Source organism: Rhincodon typus, chromosome 27 (genome assembly GCF_021869965.1).
Source record: "Rhincodon typus isolate 14 chromosome 27, sRhiTyp1.1, whole genome shotgun sequence".
Taxonomy (NCBI): Eukaryota; Metazoa; Chordata; class Chondrichthyes; order Orectolobiformes; family Rhincodontidae; genus Rhincodon; species Rhincodon typus.
In genome coordinates, this window is record NC_063358.1 from 21591191 (window position 1) to 21611652 (window position 20462).

The window sequence follows — 20462 nt, forward strand, 5'->3', positions numbered from 1 at the left end:
TTAAAAGCTAGCTCTTTGAATACTTTTTGTCTATTTGCCCTGATATCCCCTTATGGGGCTCGAAATTAAATTTTATTTGATTGCGGGCATGTTACTATGTTGGAGATGCTATATAAATGCAAGTTGCTGTTAATGAGTTCTTGTTATCTCATTGAGCAAGGTTTAGGAAATGTTGTTGGGAGGAGAAATCTTACAACTGAAACCATTCCCTGTCACATTGTATTCCAGCAAACTTCTTTAATATCAGACAGAGAACAGGAAACTTTTCTTAACATTGGCACACCTCTGTACAGGATTGTACATTGGGTAACAGAGAGATTTGGATACACATTGAGTTTGTTCCCAGCATCAAGGTGTTACAAGTCAACATCTGCTAAATGTTTAAACCTTATTAATAGTTTTACTAATTTGCACCTGCTTTTGTTGTTGACATGAAGGGAAAGAGAATAATGAGTATTTCCATAACTACTCAGTACCTGTTAATTCCACTTATAGGAAGAATACAGATGTTTCCTAAAATGATAAGAGAGTGGATGTGCTTTAAACTGCTCGGTTCATGGCTGCGTGGCTCATAGTGAGAATGTGTAATAAATATGTTATCAGGGTGCAAGGTTTCTAATGTAAACAGTAATTGTTCAACAGCTAAGTACACATTTCTCTTAGGTGCTTTAAAAGTATTACAGGTTTGTCATAATGGCATAAGAGAATCTGATGTTTATGTTATTAATATTCAGGCATTCATCACATGTTCATGTTACTCAGAATGAGAGTGCATTGTGGGTGTGCCAGGAGTGGAGTATGGTTTGTCTCGTCCATATGTATTCTTAGTGCTTGAAATATAGGTCAGACTATGACAGGTACACTACAGATGTGTAACATGCAGTTTATAAACAGTTAAGCAGCTCATTGCAATCCCTATAAGTGACAGTGTTAAGGGGAAGCATGTAATGGGTAGGTCATAAGAGCTCAACAGTGTGCTATTAGGAATTCAGCTGCAAGTTCCTTTTTGGGGGGGGGCATGAGAGAAAGCATTACAACTACGTTATAAATAGTTCATCTGGCCGCCACAGACCTTCATTACTTTCAACAGGACAGAATGTAATCGGTGTGTTATAAAACTGACTATTATGCTTCCGACTGCTTTTGCCTTCTGTATAGTTCTGGACTTCTGGAAACTTTACCTCCACATAATCAACATCAGGCCTTTAATGAACATTTCTCCCACTGTTCTGACTAAAGGCAGTCCAAATCTCTCAGACTTCAACAGCAGACATCTCTTTGCCAACTGGATGCCAGCCAGCCTATTTCCCTTTAAATGGATATTTTCTTTACGCCTTTAGAGGCAGCCAATTCATCACAAGTGTAATATAACCTTAAGCAATATGAATTATTGTAGTGTTGGAATGATTCTTTTTTTTTCTTGCCCTATATTTGTTAAAGCTGTTTAAAAAAAAATCTGAGCGAAGCACAGACACTTTGGCTTTGGGCGGGTTTCTTTTTTAAAAGTTGACATTTGGAACGTTGTGGGGAGTAGACAGTAGCTGCAGTGTTTAAGCAGAACAGAGTACAGCCAAGGCAAAGACTTGGCGTGACTGGATCCCTTTCCAAATGGCGCAAGCAAGCCAACTTCAAACATGTGAATAATAATCTATCTGTGACTGCCTCTGTTAGTCGCTAGAAGAGTCTGTTCCCTCCTAAATATTTCTCTGGCTGTTTATGCTGGGTCTTGTGGCTTTTGCATGTGTTCAATTATAAGATGGCATTTGTGTTTGGAGGTTTTTTTTAAAAACTTGAGTTTTCACTGAAAAAATTTCCTTAATAAAAATATAAGGTTTGAAAATTGCGAAATGCAAGGGCGTAACTCCTAGCATATCAACTAAATGTTGGCAAACAAATCAGAAAAAAAAACCTTTGTCTACTTTTTTCTGAATATATCCAACACATTGCTGCCTTACTAATATTACCTCATCCCTATTTTGGGTCAAGTTACTCATCTTCAACACTGGAAATACAGGCAAGTGTCAAGACTGAGCTGGTTTCTATTTTAGATCAGTTAACAAAAAAAGCGAGCTCAACATTTTTTTACAATGGGGTAGGAGATTCTTCTCACTTGAGGACAATTGGCATAGAAGACAAATGTCTCCTTAGCAGGCAATGAAGTTAAGGAGTACTGCTATTTGGTCGATAAGAGGTAGAAATCCACAACTGTTGCTGTATTTTTGGAAGTTTCATTCGTCTCGTTAAAATCAAGAAGTGTACAGAGCAGGGAGGCAGGGTGGCAATGTCATGGGCATTTGACTGGTGACATAGCCACCATGGCAGGAGTCCGACAATCCCACATGGTGATGTCTCAATCTGAGCTAAAGCATTAGGTGAAGAAAAGGAATGAAGACAAGTTGCTTCTACAATAGGTGGAAGAAAGAAATGTTGACGTGTGCACTACTGTACGTTGCCTTCCTGAGAGGGCAGCGTTTGCAAATTCCTACCAGGTTGAAACATTTCCCCTTCTTATCCATATTTGTCTGGTACCTGTGCCTTGGAAGTTTCTACTCTGCCTGGTCACTATTCCACCTCGTCTGAAAGGTTCAGACAGCTGGTGCTAATGCTGCTCAATTATACAGCCCGCAGGAGGTGCCCTTCTTTGGAATGGTTTGTCTTCTAGTTGTATTTCAGTGCAGAGTTATCCAGAATTTCAGCCATAACTAAGAGCCGGTTAACACTGCCCAGTGGAACTGATAGGCAAGGCTGTAGATTTGATTTTTTTAAAATTTAATCCACTACATTAATATAGCAACTTATGACTATGTACAAGTGTCCACTTCACTGTATGTTTTCATTGGCTAACTGTGCTTTTGTTAGCTTTGAAAGTCATGATATATAAATGAAGTTAGGCTGGCGCCTAAGTTTTCCATTATATTAAAACCCGCATATGACCTACAATATGACATTGTAGCATAGTAGATTGACAGATTAATTTGGAGTTTTAACTCATTCGCTATATTTTCTATTCATCGTTTTTTGTGTTCTGTGATTCCCATGAAAGGCTGTGTGATTTGAGTCTGCTGAGCTGAATTGTCTTCGGCTCAAACTAAGCAAAAACCACCAGCCCTTCTGACAGCAGTCTCTGCTATGGAGTTGAGCTTGCTGCATATTCTGGGAACTGAAGGAATTGCCACTAGGTGTTAGAACATTAAATACTCTTTTAAAACTCAAAAGAACGATCCAAGATAAAGAAAAGGGTTCACATTGGGACATGAGGAGATATATTTAAAACAGAGACACTATTCAGGAAATTGTATGCCGCCAGCTTTACACCATATGATTATGAATAATACTTGCATTTATATAGTATCTAGTCATGTTGGAAAGTTTCAAAATGCTTGATTCCATGACTTACTTTGAAGTATGGGAACAGTTACATGGGCAAATGGACTATTCTTCTTGCATAAGCAATAGCCCACAAACAGCTATAAATTCCACTAATCTTCTACAATCAATCTCCTCAGCCACTTCTGCCACTTCCACTTGATGCCACCACCAAACACACCATCTTTCCCTTCCCTCGTCAGCATTGCCAAAATACTGATCCCTCAGTGAAATCCTGATCTGTGTCTCAATCACCTTCAACACCTCGTTCCCTATCCATAGCACCTCCCTATCCAATTGCAGGAGGTGTAACAAATCCTTTTTACATCTCCTCTCCTCACTATCCAAGGCCATAAGCACGTCTTCCAGGTGAAACCATGACTTAGTTGTACCTTTATCCAGTTAAAATGCTGCATCTGCTGCTCACAAAGTAGCTTCCTGCAGAATGGGGAAAGCCAAACACTAGCTAAGTGATCACTTTGTGAAATACCTCCACTCAGTCACACATGTGACTCTGAGCTTTCAGCTGCTTGCTTTCAATGCTACCTTGCCCCTGTGCTCATATTTCTTAGTTCCATTGAAAATCAACACAACCTTGAGGGAACAGCACCTCATCTTCTGATTAGACACTTTATGGCATTTTAAACTCCACACTGGGTTAACTATTTCAGAACATGTACTCTTTTCCCCACTTTGATTCTGTTTTATTGAGATGCCAGTTTGATATTCGTTTTCTGCTCCTATGATGCTGCTTGGCCTGCTGTGTTCATCCAGCCCTGCACCTTGTTGTCTTCGTTTTCATATTGTTGCTTTCTGACTGAGCTGTTCACTATTTTGCTATTCACACTAACTCTGGACAAATGCATATTTCTTTCCTACAACCATTATCGCTCCCTTTGCATTTTATTCTGTGAAACCTTGTCATTTTATCTCTTCAGCCCCCTAACTTATCCCAGACCTTCCCCTTAATTCTTCCATCACTCTTTCCAATGGCATAAAATACATCACTTTTCTACCTTCCTACAGTTCCTACATTTCACTCCAAATGTTAACTCTGTGTCTCTGGCCACAGACACTACCGCATTGGCTGAGTATTTCCAACATTTCCTGGTTTTATGTAAGATTTACAGTAGCTACAGTATTTTCCTTAGATTTTACTATAATTTGAATCATAGATTAACCTACTTAATCAATGCAATTATCTTTAAATTTTATGAACAGTGGATTTATGCGGCTTTGCTGTCTCTAGCAGGAAATATGTTTCCTTAAATTGATACAATGCTTTAAATCATTATTTGCTTAGCCAATTCAGAATTGAAACTATGCTTTTAATTGTCAATTTATTAAACAGCACAGGTTAGGATTAGTTGTAAATACTTAATTTCATCTCATGCCCAAACTGATCCCACTGCACATTAATTAGCAATTAACACATTCCTTCAGTTGTTCTGTTGCTTAATCTCATAACCAGTAGGCTGGGCAGGAAAGTACAGTGACTTTCAAGTAGATTGCTTAAAGGCTGTTTGTGAAACTTTTTAATGCAGCAACTGGGCACATTTACAATGCAAGAAATTTCAAAGAGATTTTTGTTGCTTTTCATCTCTAAGCTGTATATAGCTAAGACCTGGCTTTGGTCAACTCTGATCCTGGCATGACTATTTGTATGCTTCTAAAACTTGTTCAAAAACATAGGAAGTACTGCACAGTGAGTTCAAAATACATTTGAATGACAACTTGTGCTGCATGCTGTTGTATAGCAACAAGGGTAGCAGATGCATGGGAACATCATCACCTGCAAGTTCCCTCCAAAACTTACACCATCCTGACTTGGAATAATATCAATGCTCCTTGGAATTAATTCCATAGCAATTGGGTGTACCTACACCACATGACTGAAGCAGTTCAAGAAGGTGGCTCATCATCATCTTTTCAAGATCAATTCAGAATAGGCAACAAATACCTGTCTTGTCAGTAATGTTTGCGTTCCATGAACGAATAAAGAAAATAGTAACATTAAATAAAAGGTCTCTTAAAATTTATTTTATTTATGAAACCCTTAGAAAGGACTCTGACTATTTTTTTTCTGTTGGGTGCCTTTTTAACAGGGTATCTGTTTCATGCTGAATGTAGCCTACAAACTGACTTTATATTGCTTTTCAAGGAGGAAAACTGAGCTCTAAGTATGCATTGTAAATGTTTTTTGTGCATTGCTGAATCTAAGGATGTTGTTAGTCAAATGGAGAGGATGCTACAGTGTTTGTATCTTATCATAGTGTGGATGTATAGGTTGTTGAAAAATGTTGAAGAATGAAGGAGCGGCAGACTAAAAAGGTTTATATTGAATGCAAAGGTATTGAAAACCCACTAGACTAGTATCATAGAATCCCTACAGTGTGGAAATAGGTCCTTCGGCCCAACAAGTCCACACCAACCCTCAGAGCATCCCACCCAGACCCATTCCCAATAACCCACCTAATCTGCACATCCCTGAACATTACGGGCAATTTAGCATGGCCAATCCACCCAGCCTGCACATCTTTGGACTGTGGGAGGAAACCGGATCACCTGGATAAAACTCACGCAGACACAGGGAGAACGTGGAAACTCCAAACAGACAGTCGCCCAAGGGTGGGATTGAACCGAGGTCCCTGTCGCTGTGAGGCAGCAGTGCTAACCACTATGAAACCTATTGTTCCTTTCAGCAAAATTAGAGTCTGTACAGGGAGGAGTGGCGGGTTTTATTAATTTGCAAGACTGAAAACTGTCAGATTGTTGTAAAAACCCAACCGGTTTTAATCTGAGGGGAGAGAACCCACCAACCCTCTCCAGTCTGCCTACGTATGAGCCCAGTTTCCTGTTACATGATTGACTCCAAAGTGGACTAGCACACCAATGAGTTGTAAAACAAGTACATTGTAGAAGATCATCTTGGAGCAAGAGGCCTAAGCAGCTAAATGTGGACTCAACTGTATAATGGCAGACCAGGAAGAAATAAAGTCTGTGTGGAAATCAATATATTCTCACAGCTCATATGCAAAACAGTCTAAAATAGTAACCTCAACTCCCTAGGATGACAAGGGCAGCAGGTACATAAGAGTCAGCATGATTTGCAAGTTCCAGTCTAAGCCACACACCATCCCACCTTGGAACTATATTACTGTTCCTTCACTGCTGCTACGTCAAAAAACTCCTCCCCTCTGATGCTGTGGATATACTATACCCAAAGGACTGCAACCGTACAAGAGAGCAGCTCACCATCACCTTCTTAAGGGCAATTTAAGTCGTACAGTAAATACTGGCCTAGCCAGCAATGCCCACATCCTGAAAAAGAGTCAATGAAAGAAAAATGATTAAATCCAGGCACCAAAAAATAAGTTAGGAGAAAATTGGTGATAGCTAATGTTGCAAGGCCAACTTACCCTTGGGCTTAGAAGGGCAAGCTTTGTGGGAATCTTTCAAAGCTGGAGAATTAGTGTGAAACCATGACCATTACAAGCGGCTCGCTAGATATCAAGCACTTGGATTTCTGTAACATCAGAGAATAGCAATGGGAACGCTAGAAAAATGAGAAAATGTTTAGAGTCCAAGATGTTGCTAAATCAAAGTTTACTGAAAGTTCTTAACGGTAACCTATTTCTATTCGGAGAAGTATCTCAGAATGTTGTTTTTCTCTAGTTCCAGATGAAAACAATCTGTTTGACCCTTCCCATGTTGGCATGTTGTGCAACCTTCCCCTTGCTATGTGCAGATGGCACTGCATTCGTGTTAGTCACAGTTATAAAACAAAGCAAGAAAAAACATCTTTTATAATGTTTGATAATTTTGACGCAAATTTCTGGTTCAGAAATAAAGCTTATCGTGTTGATTCAGTTTAGAAATGGAATAAACTGAGTAAATGATTCTTTGTAGAATATGTAAATCATTATTATGCTGCTTGAATATGTCAAGTTTAATAGATTCAACTTTAAATTGAGGAGGGAGGTTTTGGAATGGAAGGGATAATGCCAATTTCAGTACCTGAGTCGGGCAGAATTTGTGGCAGTATGCAGCATAATGAACATGAACAGCTTATTCCCAACAAAGTTATGAAATATTAATCAGTCCAAAACAAAGGGAGGTGATTCTGGAATTGTTCCTTTCAAAGCCAGTCTTTTGTCCGCCTTCACTGCATATGCATTGTCAGTTCCCTGCTAGACCAGTAGGTGGAGTCATCTGTTAATGCTCTCCTGTTGGTTCTCCATCACACAGCAACAGTGGTATTGAAAAGGATGGATGTAGTGAAGTAGCCATTTTGAGTGAAATGGCAGATAACACCTCGCGCATACTCCAGTAGGAAGCCAATTCCAGAAGACAGCCATGTAATATCAGATGGGCATATCTTATTCAGATTTGGACGAGAAAATCTCTGCTTTGCATCGATCTTTAATTTCTACTATGGGATTAATTAGAATGTGAACCTACAGCTGCCTGCCCGTCTCACCTTTCTATTCTCCTCTGCTAAAAATTTTACAGCAACAAGTTTAGAGATGAAGCATGGTCAAACAGGTGGAGGCTAACAGCAGTGTGAATGAACATGAGAATGGCAAGACTAAACTATTGTAACGCAATATATTCTTTTTTTTATTTCAGGACACAGACAAAAGCTTGAAGACCAAACAAAGCCGAGCACACTTTTCTCAGATCGCCTAAGTGAGCTGGAGCGTTATCGTCAGACAGCTATGAGGGTTGGCCCATCAGCACCTAGCCCCCGGCCTCTTGGTGTGCCCAGCCACTTTAGCCCACAAACCCAAACACAGATGCAGAGTGAGTTGAAACATGAATGTGGTTTCTGGGAAATCTTTGAAAGCAGTCAAACCGTAAAATATTCCCATATAATGATTCATCATAATATCATTTCCCTTGACATAGGGAGGAAGTACAGTTGCAAGTTGCAGTAGACTCTTTCTGTGAGGTTCATGAGAAGCTTTTCACAATCCTGGACTGTTAGCTCCGGTGTCCTGAGTCGAAACCTTCTTCATGTACCCACGCTCACAGTTTTCTGTGTAAATTAATGTGACAACGTGTGATCCGCCTTTGTAGATGCTGTATAAAAATTACTTCTGATAAATACAGAACGGGACGACGGTGCAGCGTTTGCATATGGTACTGTTAGGTATACAGATGAACAAATATAGAGGGCCCTACAGTACATTGTCCTTATCAGACTTCAGGCAACTGCATCACTGAAACTATATAGAGTAAACCTGTTCTGCATTCTCTGCAATATGCATGAATATAGAGTCACAGAGTTGCACAGCACAAAAACAGACACTTCATTCCAACTCGTCTATGCCGACCAGATATCCTAAATTAATGTAGTCCTATTTGCCAGAATGTGACCCATTTCCTTCTAAACCCTTCCTATTCATGTACCCATCCAGATGCCTTTTAAATGATGTAATTGTACCAGCCTCCACCACTTCCTCTGGCAGCTCATTCCATACAGGCACCACTCTGTGTGAAAAAGTTGCCCCTTAGGTCTCTTTTATATCTTTTCCCCTCTCATCTTAAACCTATGCGCTCTAGTGTTGGGCTGTCCAACCCTGAGAAAAAGACCTTGGCTATTCACCTTGTCCATGCCCCTCGTGATTTTATAAACCTCTAGAAGGTCACTCCTCAGCCTCCAAAGATCTAGGGAAAAAAGCTCCAGCCTATTCAGCCTGTCCCTATAGCTCAAACCCTCCAATCCCAGCAATATCCTTCTAAATCTTTTCTGCACTCTTTCAAGTTTAACAACATCTTTCCTATAGCAGGAAGACCAGAATTGAACCCAATTTTCCAAAAGTGGCCTAACCAATGTCCTGTACAGATGCAACATAACATTCCAACTCCTATACTCAACACACTGACCAATAAAGGCAAGTGTACCAAATGCCTTCTTCACTAACCTGTCTGCCTGCAACACCACCATCAAGGAAATATGAACCTGCACCCAAGCACATTTGTTTAACCAGGTCACTTATTATTGATGACGCAGTTCCATTGTCAGTTCTGGCAAATATATTATCATTTATGGTTGTTTGTTTGTTAAAGAGCACAAAATAACTTCATTCCAATGCACTATCTTCTATAAACCCAATGTTCCAAGTACAGAGTTTACTTAACCAGAATGACAATTTGCAATGTATTTATTCAATAGTATTTAGCTAATATATGAATTATATTTTGAACAAAAGCTTGGTGTCGAAAAGCTTTTGAAGCTTTAAGGAACAAAACCCTCATCGCACTATTGATTGTTCCTATTGTGTCCAATGTAGACAGCTGCATGTTGGCACATTCAGACAAAACAATTTGAAATTGAGTTGTTTTCTTCCATTTTGTACTCATGGAATTCTCCTAACAAAAATAATTTATCTTCCAGTCTTTGAAAAGGGATTTTTATAGAGAATTTAGCAAAGCAATTTGGTATATGTCCTCATGAAAATAACAAGCCTGGTAAAAATTATATTTTAAAAATTAGGTATAAGTCAGAATTGGCACTGCGGCTGAATAGCCCAAGCAGTGTGGATGAACAGGTGCTTAATCCAACCAAAGAATTTTAACAAAAGCAGCTGTATCATTTAGTTTGATCCTCTAGAAATAAAAGTAGGAGCATCTTGTTCACCTCTTCCTAAACAGAACATGAAATGTAGAATAAACCAGTCTCAATTAATGAACTACTTTTGACCTAAGTCCATTTTACAACTCACTCCTACAATGGCAGTGCGCAATCATAGAGATAATTTGTTATCATTTTGAAATTGCAGGATTAACTTCCTACTTTTGGCCAATTACTGGGCAAATCACCTCCCATTGTCACATTTGCTACATATTTATGATGTCATATCCAAATACTGTAATGGCTTAATGGCACAAATGACATCAATGTGCGTGCATCACATCACTGAAACTTTACAAAAAAGCTGACAAGTAGTTCTGATCAAAAAAAGACCTAACAACCACTTTTAGTTATTATAAATTTTTTATTATTATACAATTAGGTTACGTTGACTATTATGTAATTCTTCCCTTTAGTCTGTCTTCAAGCACAAGCTCTTCTGGTGAGGGCTTAAAACCCTTGATGCAAAAATCCTTTCACAATTTCCAGGACAAAATTTCCTGAAGGAATAAGCTAAGCAGCATTAATGGACTTAATAGAATGACAGTGTTACTGTTGGTCTTAAGATATATACATATATATGTACACCAAGGAATGCTTACTTGACTACTCATGCTCTATCCATTTTGCTTCTTTCATTTTGCCAGTAATATACTCCCACGCATACATTTTTACTTAATGACGGACACACCCACCTTACTGTGTTTCCAGTCAAAACAATTAGACTGGAAGGTGGAGGTTAGACCAATTCCTTTTTATATTAATAAAAAACACACAGCATTCCTATGGTGGTGCAAGAAAAAGTATCTTTTTCTTATAAACCCAACAAAATAGACAAAAACGAACCTTCATGATGAAGCAAAGAGTGCTGCCAGAACTATCCAATTCAACTCTTCTATTATATCATTCTGAAAATCAAAAAAAAGACGCTTTGTGTAGGTAGTTACAAATAGAATCAAATAAATGGCCTCTGATGTGAAACTTTACATGGACCACCTGCTTTCGTACTATTTGAATGTTGATTAAAATCCTTTGCCTAACATTTCAATCTCTCCGCTATTGTTCCAGGTGTCCTTTCTTGTTTATGATAGATAGAATAGATCTCGAGAGAGAGATAAATATGGCAAAAGCTTCTTGCTGAGCCATCAGAGCGCAGCATTGAGAGCAGTGATGGAGAAGCGAGTTTTACATAGAGCATTGTTCCATCTATTGTCCTGATGCTAAATGGTTCCAGTGGAAAATAAAGTCCAAGGTGGAGGAGAAAGAAGATATATAACATGCACAATAAAGTCTTCCAAAGAGAGAGAAAAATGTAGGACATTGTCCTTAGCTGTAGCCTGACTCAATCAGACTCCAAGGAAGAGCAAAAATTTCTGCAACCATAGACTATTGTGTTCAGATCATATCTTCAGAATTGAATAACACTGGAGACAATACAGAAAGGAAGTCCATGATTAATCCCTTCTGTCATGGGACAGTGCTGAATGAGAGGAGAATCGTGGGCATTTTAGTCTTTAAAAGTAGTGCTGTTAAAGGTATATTAGCTTATCGAAGCTAGGGAAAGAAGTATTTCCTTAGGGCAAGAGGACATGAATTTAGAACAGTTAGCAAGTTCCTTTTCCAAAGAGTAGTCATATTTGAGTGGAGTTCTGCGTAACTTGGTGAACTGAAAGCCTGTAATATTTTAAAGAGCAGTTGGATATTATAATAGAGCCTCTCTGTACAGTTAAGCTTCAATAAGCCAAATGATCTTCCTCATCTTTGTGTAGCTTGCAACTTTAAAATAATAAGTGAGAAATAATTGTGGGCAATATTCATACAGACAGCTAAAATATTTAGACAGGATTTCTCTGTTCACTATTTTAACAGAAATGATGGGTGCAGGAACATCACGCAAATGCAATATCCAGCCGTATTGCGAAAAATAATTTTTTGTTCTGAAGAAGGCATATTGGACTCAAAATGTTACCTTACTGTCACTCCCCACGGATGCTGCAGCACCTGCTGAGTTTCTCCAGCATTTTGATTGGAAGCCTTTATTGATTAAATTTTAATTGAAGGAGAGAGGTTTTAGATGACCCTGAAACATAAATACAGTATGCAGTTATAGAAACTCAAAGAAACAAGCTGGTTGTTTTGGCATAGGCCTGTGATCTTACTGTGAAACATGCTAAAGCCACATAGATTGTAACTCATAACAGTGATCACATTACACAGGACTTCAGGTGAGACTGGAATTAAAATGTTGGACCATTTGAGCCATATTACACAAATAAGTGTTCCTTCTCTGATACTTCGATTAGATCCATTGGCTGTTATTTTTTATGCTATCTTCTCACCCTCGGGGAACGCAAAGGAGCGGGCACCCATTTCAAGAGTCTTTACACTTTTGAGATCTGAATAAGACAATAATTATCATGAACTGAGCATAGTTTCATGTTGTTAGAGCTGTTTTCAGCAAGTGAATGCTGAACGCTATCAGCACCAACAACCTGGATCTGATTATGCTGCTTGATTTCATGCAGCACTGCTTTCCCTTGATATTGGTAATTCCTCTCACAGATGAATGGATGAGAATAGGGAGTAGGCAAAAAGACAGATCGATCAATCATTCATTTTTGAAATTCTTTTCATGACCTAAAGTATCCCGAAGCACTTCATTTTCAGTGAAATACTTCTGCTGTGGAAATCACTGTTGCAATGTAGGAAATTTACAACACAGCAGGTTCTTAGAATCAGCAAAACGATAATGACCAGATAATCATTGAGAGAAAATGTTGGCTGAAAGACTGGGGAGAATTTGTCTGTTCTTAATTGGAGTAGTGCAATGAAACCTTTTGGCTTCACTTAAGATGGTGAGGCAGGGCTTTATTTTAATGCCTCATTGAAAAAAGCACCTCATCCAAGGAGTAGTGCATCATTCATTCATTCATTGTGTCAACCTAGATACACCAAGAGTCTGGAGGCAGACCTAAAACCACAACCCTCTGAATCAGCTGCGAGTGTTACCATTGTGCACAACCTGATATTTGAGATGATACTGGCAACATTCACTTCTATAAAGTAATAGTCACAGTAGAGAATGCAAATATGTACTCCACACAAAATCAAAAGGGATCATGCGTTCACACCAGGAACTACGAAATTTCATCGTAAACAGCCCAAGATCCTTATCCCAGAATATCAATTCTCTAACTCAGTTTTAGTGTGATCTAATTGCACAGTTTTGTTTGAATTGTATATGAGAAGGCTGCCTGGAACAAAGTCAAATAAAATGAAACCCATCAGAAAATAAAAATGAAAATTAGCATGGGCTGAAGTTTGGCCCACATTAGTTACTTAATATGGTTACTAAAATAATGATTGCTGATGGTGTTGATAATATAGCTACTTTACGTAACTTTATTTGCTAAACAAATAAATACACCTGTTTTAATGGAATGTGTAGAGAGTGCTTTATTGCAATTGTATTGAAAGCTATCAGTTCTATCACTGTCCAGCTAAAGGAAAACAGAGTCAAGTGGCAGATAGGCAGTTTGGATAGTGAGAAGGTTGAGGGATAGCCAGCAATGGAGATGGTTACGACTTGACAATGAGTGGAAATTAAAGCACCAAAGATGAGGCTAACAGTTTGAGTGAGTGGCTGTGCAGTATCAGTCTGAAAAAAATAGGTAGAGGTTGTGGTCAGTGTTAATGACACTCTACTGCTCACACTGCTATTGCATAACTAAATATAGCTTTCAAAAGTAACTTTGGGAGTGTGCTTATCATTACCTTCAATTGTGGTCGCAGAGATGTGAATGTCCATTTAGAAATGTGAGCATCTAACCTGCTATTAATGTAGGGTTTTGTTGTGTGTTGCACGAAGTCTAGCACATGCTTAGCTACAGGAAGCCATTTTGAACTAACTTTATTAATACCTTTCCAACAGAGAGAGCAATATAACAAAAAATAGTGTTCAGACCTTGCAATATAAAGCAGGTGTCTGTTACAGTGGAAGGTTAAGTGTAGAATGGAATTGTGTGCTAGGGTTAAAAATGTGAAGTATTACAAGGAGCCCTTTTCATGCAGGACTGGTTAAATGAATGAAACTGGTGTTGGGGTGTGTGTGTGCTTGTGTCTTTCAGAATTTTTCCTTTTGTGAGAACTGCTGAAATTTCAATTTTTTAAAAATTTCAGAACTATACTTTATTCATAAAAATATCTTTACATACATAGTCACTAAAGCAGTTCAGTTTTGTATAATAGCATATGAAGAAACAAACAAACATTGACTCTAACAGCAGCTGAGGTTACTTAAATTGGTACCCAGTAGAGCAGTCACAGGAACATGCCAAATACATGTCCAGGGAGGCCACCCACAGTAGAGATATGGTTGGAATAAACACTGAAGTTTCTGTGCTTGCTCATGTACACATGTAAATTTCTGTGCATGCAGACTCAATCTCAGAGCAAGCACAGGGTAGTGACTAGAGGGGAAATTTTAATTCATCTTTCTCACATAAATCAGAAGATGCTGGATTCTGTTTCCACCTTGTGGAAATATCAACATGACTGTTTTCCCAGGATTGTGGTGCCCACCCTCAGGCTGATTCTGCATTTGTTTATGCAAATCAGGAACCCAATGGCCTTATAACCATTGTGTGTACAGGGCTCCTGCTCAGGTTACCCTGCTCAGTGAAACCTAGACTGAATGAAACTGAGACCATTGTAGTTTAAGTTTGAAACTGTGTCTTGTGAAGCTAAGGGGAGCAATAATATGGCCCTCCAGGCCTGACAAGGAAATACTGTACCTCACTGACCTAGCTCCTCACTTTCCCACTTGATAGATGCCAGCAAAACTGCTCTCCCTCTCACCTCACCTTACTGGGCAGCTCTCTCACCCATTACCAGTTTTCCAGTGTGGGTCTCTCTTGTTTCTTCCATCAGGCCTTCCCTTTCACTGTTCTTATCATCCTACTTGTGCAGGAAAGGTTTTGTTGAATAGGTTCATCCACTATTGGAATAACAGAGCATTGACTTTTACTTTAAAGGAGCAACATTATAAAATTCACAGGAAACCTTTTTATGACAGCATTGTTTTAATCATTAAGAGATCAGATCATGGAGGATTCGTAAAAGCAGACAATCACTTGGAATGATAAAGGACAACGGGATTACTTTTGTACTGTACCAGTAAAGAGCTGGCAGAGACATGATGACTTAGTGCAGTAAACCACTATCATGCAGTAGCGAACAGAACAATCTCCCCTTCGCAGATCTTTCATTTCTTAAAACCACCCACAAAGTTAAAATGTATCTTTGAATCAACAAGAAATTCCCAGACATTGTACCAACAGAGAACTGTCATCTTATGAATTTTAACTACACAGTGCTGCTTATCTTTCATAATTCTATAGATTCTGGAAAAGTTCCTTGAAAATTGAAAGGTAGCAAATGTAACCTCACTTACTAAGAATAGGGAAAGGGAGAATGGTGGATTGCAGACCTGTCAGGAAAGAGAAAATGTTAGAATCTGTCATCAAGGATGTGATAATTGAACATTTAGAAAAGATGGGACATGGGCATTGCTGGCTGGACCAGCATTTATTGCCCACCCCAGTTACCCTTAGAAGGTGGTGATGAGCTGCCTTCTTGAACCGCTGCAGTCCATGTGAATTGTGGACAGAAATGATTTTCCTTTTTTTTAACCACATAGTTGATGATTGATGAATGTGTCCATGAACCAACCAGGTAGACATGTTTATTCCAATAAAAGAATAAATTTTGGCTAATAAATCACAGAAAGAAATACATCTTTCACAACCAGCATATGTTGAAAACCCAAGGGCTGCACTGTGCAACCAGAAATTGAAACATTTAAAATGTTTTCAAAGTAGATCTTGTTAATTCCTACACACCCAATGCTTTGGTCATCCACATAGCCTCACATTCTACCCAACTATTTACTGCACACTTAGTTAGGAGACGATTAGAGATAAAGCTCATTCTCCTTCTCAGGATAAATATTCTTATTTCTCACTGTCAGAAACAATATGGGTTGAAACACTGCCGTCATCTCTGGAACCTTAGCTGGAATTCACCCCAAGCAGAGGTTGGAATCGTCATGTCTCCCTAATTGATGGCTACCTTCTCACCTCTGCAATCTCAGTTTTGAATATATCCTCAAAAGGAGGGCAGCAGTATACTGGGGAGCATCCTAAATATTGTTTGCTCACTTCTGGGATTTTGGTAAAAGGGTTAGACAGTCTTTTTCTTTTCTCCTAAGTAAAATGAGCTTTTCAGTATATGCAGTTCTAATGTGATAATCTGGGAGACCTGGTCTTTGTTCCACAAGAGATTTTTGCTGGTTAGCCCAGGTGATTTCTGAGTGGGGAATCAGCTCCATTCTCATCTGCTGAAGGACATGTGCTTATGTATTGCCTGAGGATCAGCATTAAAACAGGGTAAGGTCATTGTATGAACCGCTATTTTCTTTTCTGCTGAAGAAGATATGTCTGCAACATTGTATGCGCGTGCATGTATGTAAGTGTGAGTGAATTTGCATGTATGTATGTGTGAGATTGAGCCAGTGAAAGTTAATGATTGTGTGTATATGTGTGAGTGAATCTTTGATGTAAACAATGTGAAGGTGAATGACTGTATGTTTGCAAAAGTCATTTCCATTCTCATTGCACAACTATTATATGAACAAAATGAATTAAATCATATTCTGTCAAGCTAACCTTTTCCTTAGACCAAAGTAACATAAGAAGATTCCAACTAAAAATGAATACTACTTGAATGTTTAACTAATAAGAACCAAAATGGTGGTATCAGTTATCTGACTAAATTCGAGGTGTTACTTCAGTAATGTGGACTACTAACAACTGTGGTTAGGTTACTATTATGTTATCCAGTCTAGGGAAGATCTTTGCATCTTGGGCTCTGTGTAACTCATGTGTTTACGTTGACTTTGTTAGATCTGACTCAATGCATGATATTAGCTTTCCTTGAGCTCAAAAAAAGGCAAATGTTATCATATCATATTAACTCACCTCCCCATGCTCCTCCACCCCCACCCCCTGCCCCTCATCACCCCAAATCTAGGCTTCATTGAAAAGATGTATTTTTTCAGCAGAATTACAAACTGTAATCACACAGGGTCAGTCCAATTTGAGGCACTGCCAGTTGATTATTTTAAAGACATCAAAAAGGGTAAATTTAAATCAATCTGATTTCAGAAACTAGTGATCCAGTTTCTCAAAGCTACAGCAAAGCTTACTGAACTGGCAAGTGTTGATAATGAAATTTATTTACAGATTTGATTTGTATTTTGTTTGGTGACAGTAATTTCCAAAGTTCTTGAATGAATGGCACCCTTTGGAATGATTATTTGTGAGCTTGCCATCACTGCACGTTAGGTCAATGACAGCGGTGAATTGAATACAGAAACCTACAAGATTGTTAGGATTCCCAAAAGATATGAAACATGAGGGAAAGATGTGGTTAGCTCCTAAATAATGGAAGTGATGTTATGGCATGAAAAGTTCTCAGGTCTGTTTAACTCAGGAAAGTGATTCATTCAGACAAACATGTGGTAAATCAATCTGGTTTGGCAAATATATGTATAAGTTACTTACACAGTGTATTGAAATGCCCCATGGTGTTTCACAGGAACATTACAAAACATGTTTTGATGCTGAGCCACATAAGAAGTATTAGGTCAACTGACCAAAAGCTTCGTCAAAGTCTAGGTGTTTTAGGGGAAGACAATGAGGTAGAGAGATGGAGGAATACAGGGAGGAAATTCTAGAGCTTGTGGTCCTTGCAACTTGAAACCGTGGCCTTCGTGGTGGAGCAAATATAATTGGAAATGAACAAGAGGCGAGATTTAGAGGAGCCCACATATCTTGAAGGATTGTGGGGTTGTGGGATAACAGAGTTAGGGAGAGGGTGAGGCCATGAAAGGATTTGAAAACAAAAATGAGAATTTTAACGTCACAATGTTGTTTGACTGGGAACTAGTGTGAGTCAGTGACATATGAGTGATGGAGGAAAGGAAGTTGATGAAAACTAGGACACAACTTTCAAGAAAAACATTACTGAAGTACACACATTTTAAAGTGCACAGGAAAGGCTGCATTTGAGTATTTATTTACAGCCTGTATGTTGCTGTAATTAAAAAATACATCAACATAAACTGGCAGATAAAGCATGCTCAGGTAGAGCCAATTCATACGGGAACATCTACAATAGACATTACAGTTTCAAACATATTCTGCTGGTGATTCTGTTACCTGATTGCCAATACCTCAATTAACAACAATTTGCATTTATTTAGTACCTTTAGTATAGTAAACATTCCACAGTGCTTCACAGAAGCTTTATCCGATAAAATTTAACACCGAATTACATTAGCTATACCAGGCCAGCGGAGTAAAGGCTTGCTCTGGAAGGTGGGTTTGGGGGAGCATTTTATAGGAGGAAAATGTGTTGAGTGGAAGAAAGGTTTTGGAAGGGAAGTTCAGAGCTTGGGCCTAGGGCATGCCCACCATTGGCAGAGTGACTAAAATCAGAGGTGAGCAAGAGGTTGGTTATCTCAGAGGCCTGTAGGCTGATGGAGGATACTGCTGTTTGGAAGAGCATCTTCCTTTTTTCTGGATAACTTACCATAGTGACTACAGCAACAATTCTCGGGTGTTGGCCAATTGACCTGTTTAAGTAATAAATCCCATGCCCATGGCAAAGCAAATTTCATGCATCCCCACGGGGCAGGGAAATTGGTGAGTGAGTCATCCGAAACTCCACTTGCTCAAGTGGATATACAGCCAGGGAAGATTCTTGTCGCACAGAATGAAGTAAGCAAAAATGTAAGGGGAAGGAGAGAGAAATTCATTTAAAAACAAATAAACCCGGTTGTTTTGTAAAACACATTGAATGCACGTGGGTGTCGAATCAAAGATGAAAGGGTTTACTGTAATTCATCGTTTCTTGCAGTTTAGCCTTTGATTACTGGGAGCAGTAATTTTCTTGAAATTACTGTCTCATACCTACAATCCACCCTAAAACTCAGACTTGATATCATCATTTAATTATACTGTTGTAAACCATCTCAAGTACGTGGATTAACAGTCTGCCCCTGTGGCATGTTATGTGCATGCCAGGAGAGTCAGACTGAGGTGTTGGTATACTTCACAGGAATTATAGCTTTACCCAGGAATGGCACTCAGTGCAGAAACAGCCAGTGTATTCTTCTTTTAAAACACCTAAGGAGGAGTTGCTACACTCTCTTTTCTTTTAGAAAAAAGGTACCCTGCAGAAATTACATTATTATGGAAATATTGTGCATGTCTGATTTAAGTATATCAGTGAGCCACTTTTCCTGACCACAGACTGAATGTGACATGCTCCCATTGGGGGTGTTTTCAGTTGGGGGTAGGATGTCAAATAGAGTGGGTGCCTAGCCCACAGCCTCGCCACACAGCCTCATGAAACTGGCAGGCTGCCTGCCACAAATATAAGTAAATAATTACTAATCAGTTAAGCTTATTCAAAGCTTGATTGACTCCAGTATTACTTTGGCCAGACTGTAATACAGTTGGCAAGTGGTGACAGAAGGCAGCTTGTTTCTTTATACAAGTTTTTAAAACTGCAGAAAGGAACGGGGTCGGGGGTTATGATCTTCAGCGGGTGCCGTTTGTGCATTAGGGCACCCTCCTGGACGATAGCACTTCTGCCTTCCTTCCTCCCTACACGGACTTCAAAACCCATCCTTACACTGTTCTTGCTTCCAACACTAAGAAGGACAAATCTTCCCCACCCAGTACATCCTATTTATCTGGGTCAGGGGTATGATGAGACTCTTCAGCCTGTGACTGATTGCAGATGTGGCAGTACTCATCACCATTGAGTTCTGGCACTGCCAAAACTGGTGGGCTGCTTTGCTTGACACTCAATGGTGGGAAATCCCCACACACCAGTTTAGCCCACTTGCATTGTCTCATGGCTGAGTTTGTTCTGATTCCAATGGCCAACCACTGACCTCTGCCCTTTCTCCTTCCCACTCCACCCCCTCTGAAATTCCTGCTCTCTGTTTTAATTGCACCAGAAAGGAGCAATGCTGTCAGCTGAAAGTTCTTCAGTAAGCAGGCTTTGACAAGTTATATTGGCTGACGTTATTTAAAAGTAGCTGAAGGACCAGATATGGCCAGCTAACCAAGTTATAATCTTGTTGGCCTTTCATGCGTGATAGCCCTAGTAATACTAAATAAACGTACAGTGGTATTGGCTGCAACTGCGTAGCCTCAGTTCACTCCTTGTAACAATGGCTACCTGCCTAGACCTTGGGAACAAGGAATATACTCAAGAGATTTTACTACTTGCCTGGGGGGAGTGATCAAACTTAATTTACGTGGAGCCTTTGGCATGCTGTAATGTGTTTTGAGCTAAATTACTCTGAGATTGTTTGATATAATGC

General features: G+C 39.2%; 1 protein-coding gene across 1 annotated transcript in view; it reads left to right on the plus strand.

Moving 5' to 3' along the window:
• The window catches only part of LOC109927520 (runt-related transcription factor 3-like), a 160322-nt gene that overhangs the window by 132586 nt on the left and 7274 nt on the right, over positions 1–20462 (plus strand). Inside the window, exon 5 of the mRNA XM_020527552.2 lies at positions 7996–8169. Coding sequence (XP_020383141.1) covers positions 7996–8169 — 174 coding nt within the window. The remainder of the gene's footprint in view (positions 1–7995; positions 8170–20462) is intronic.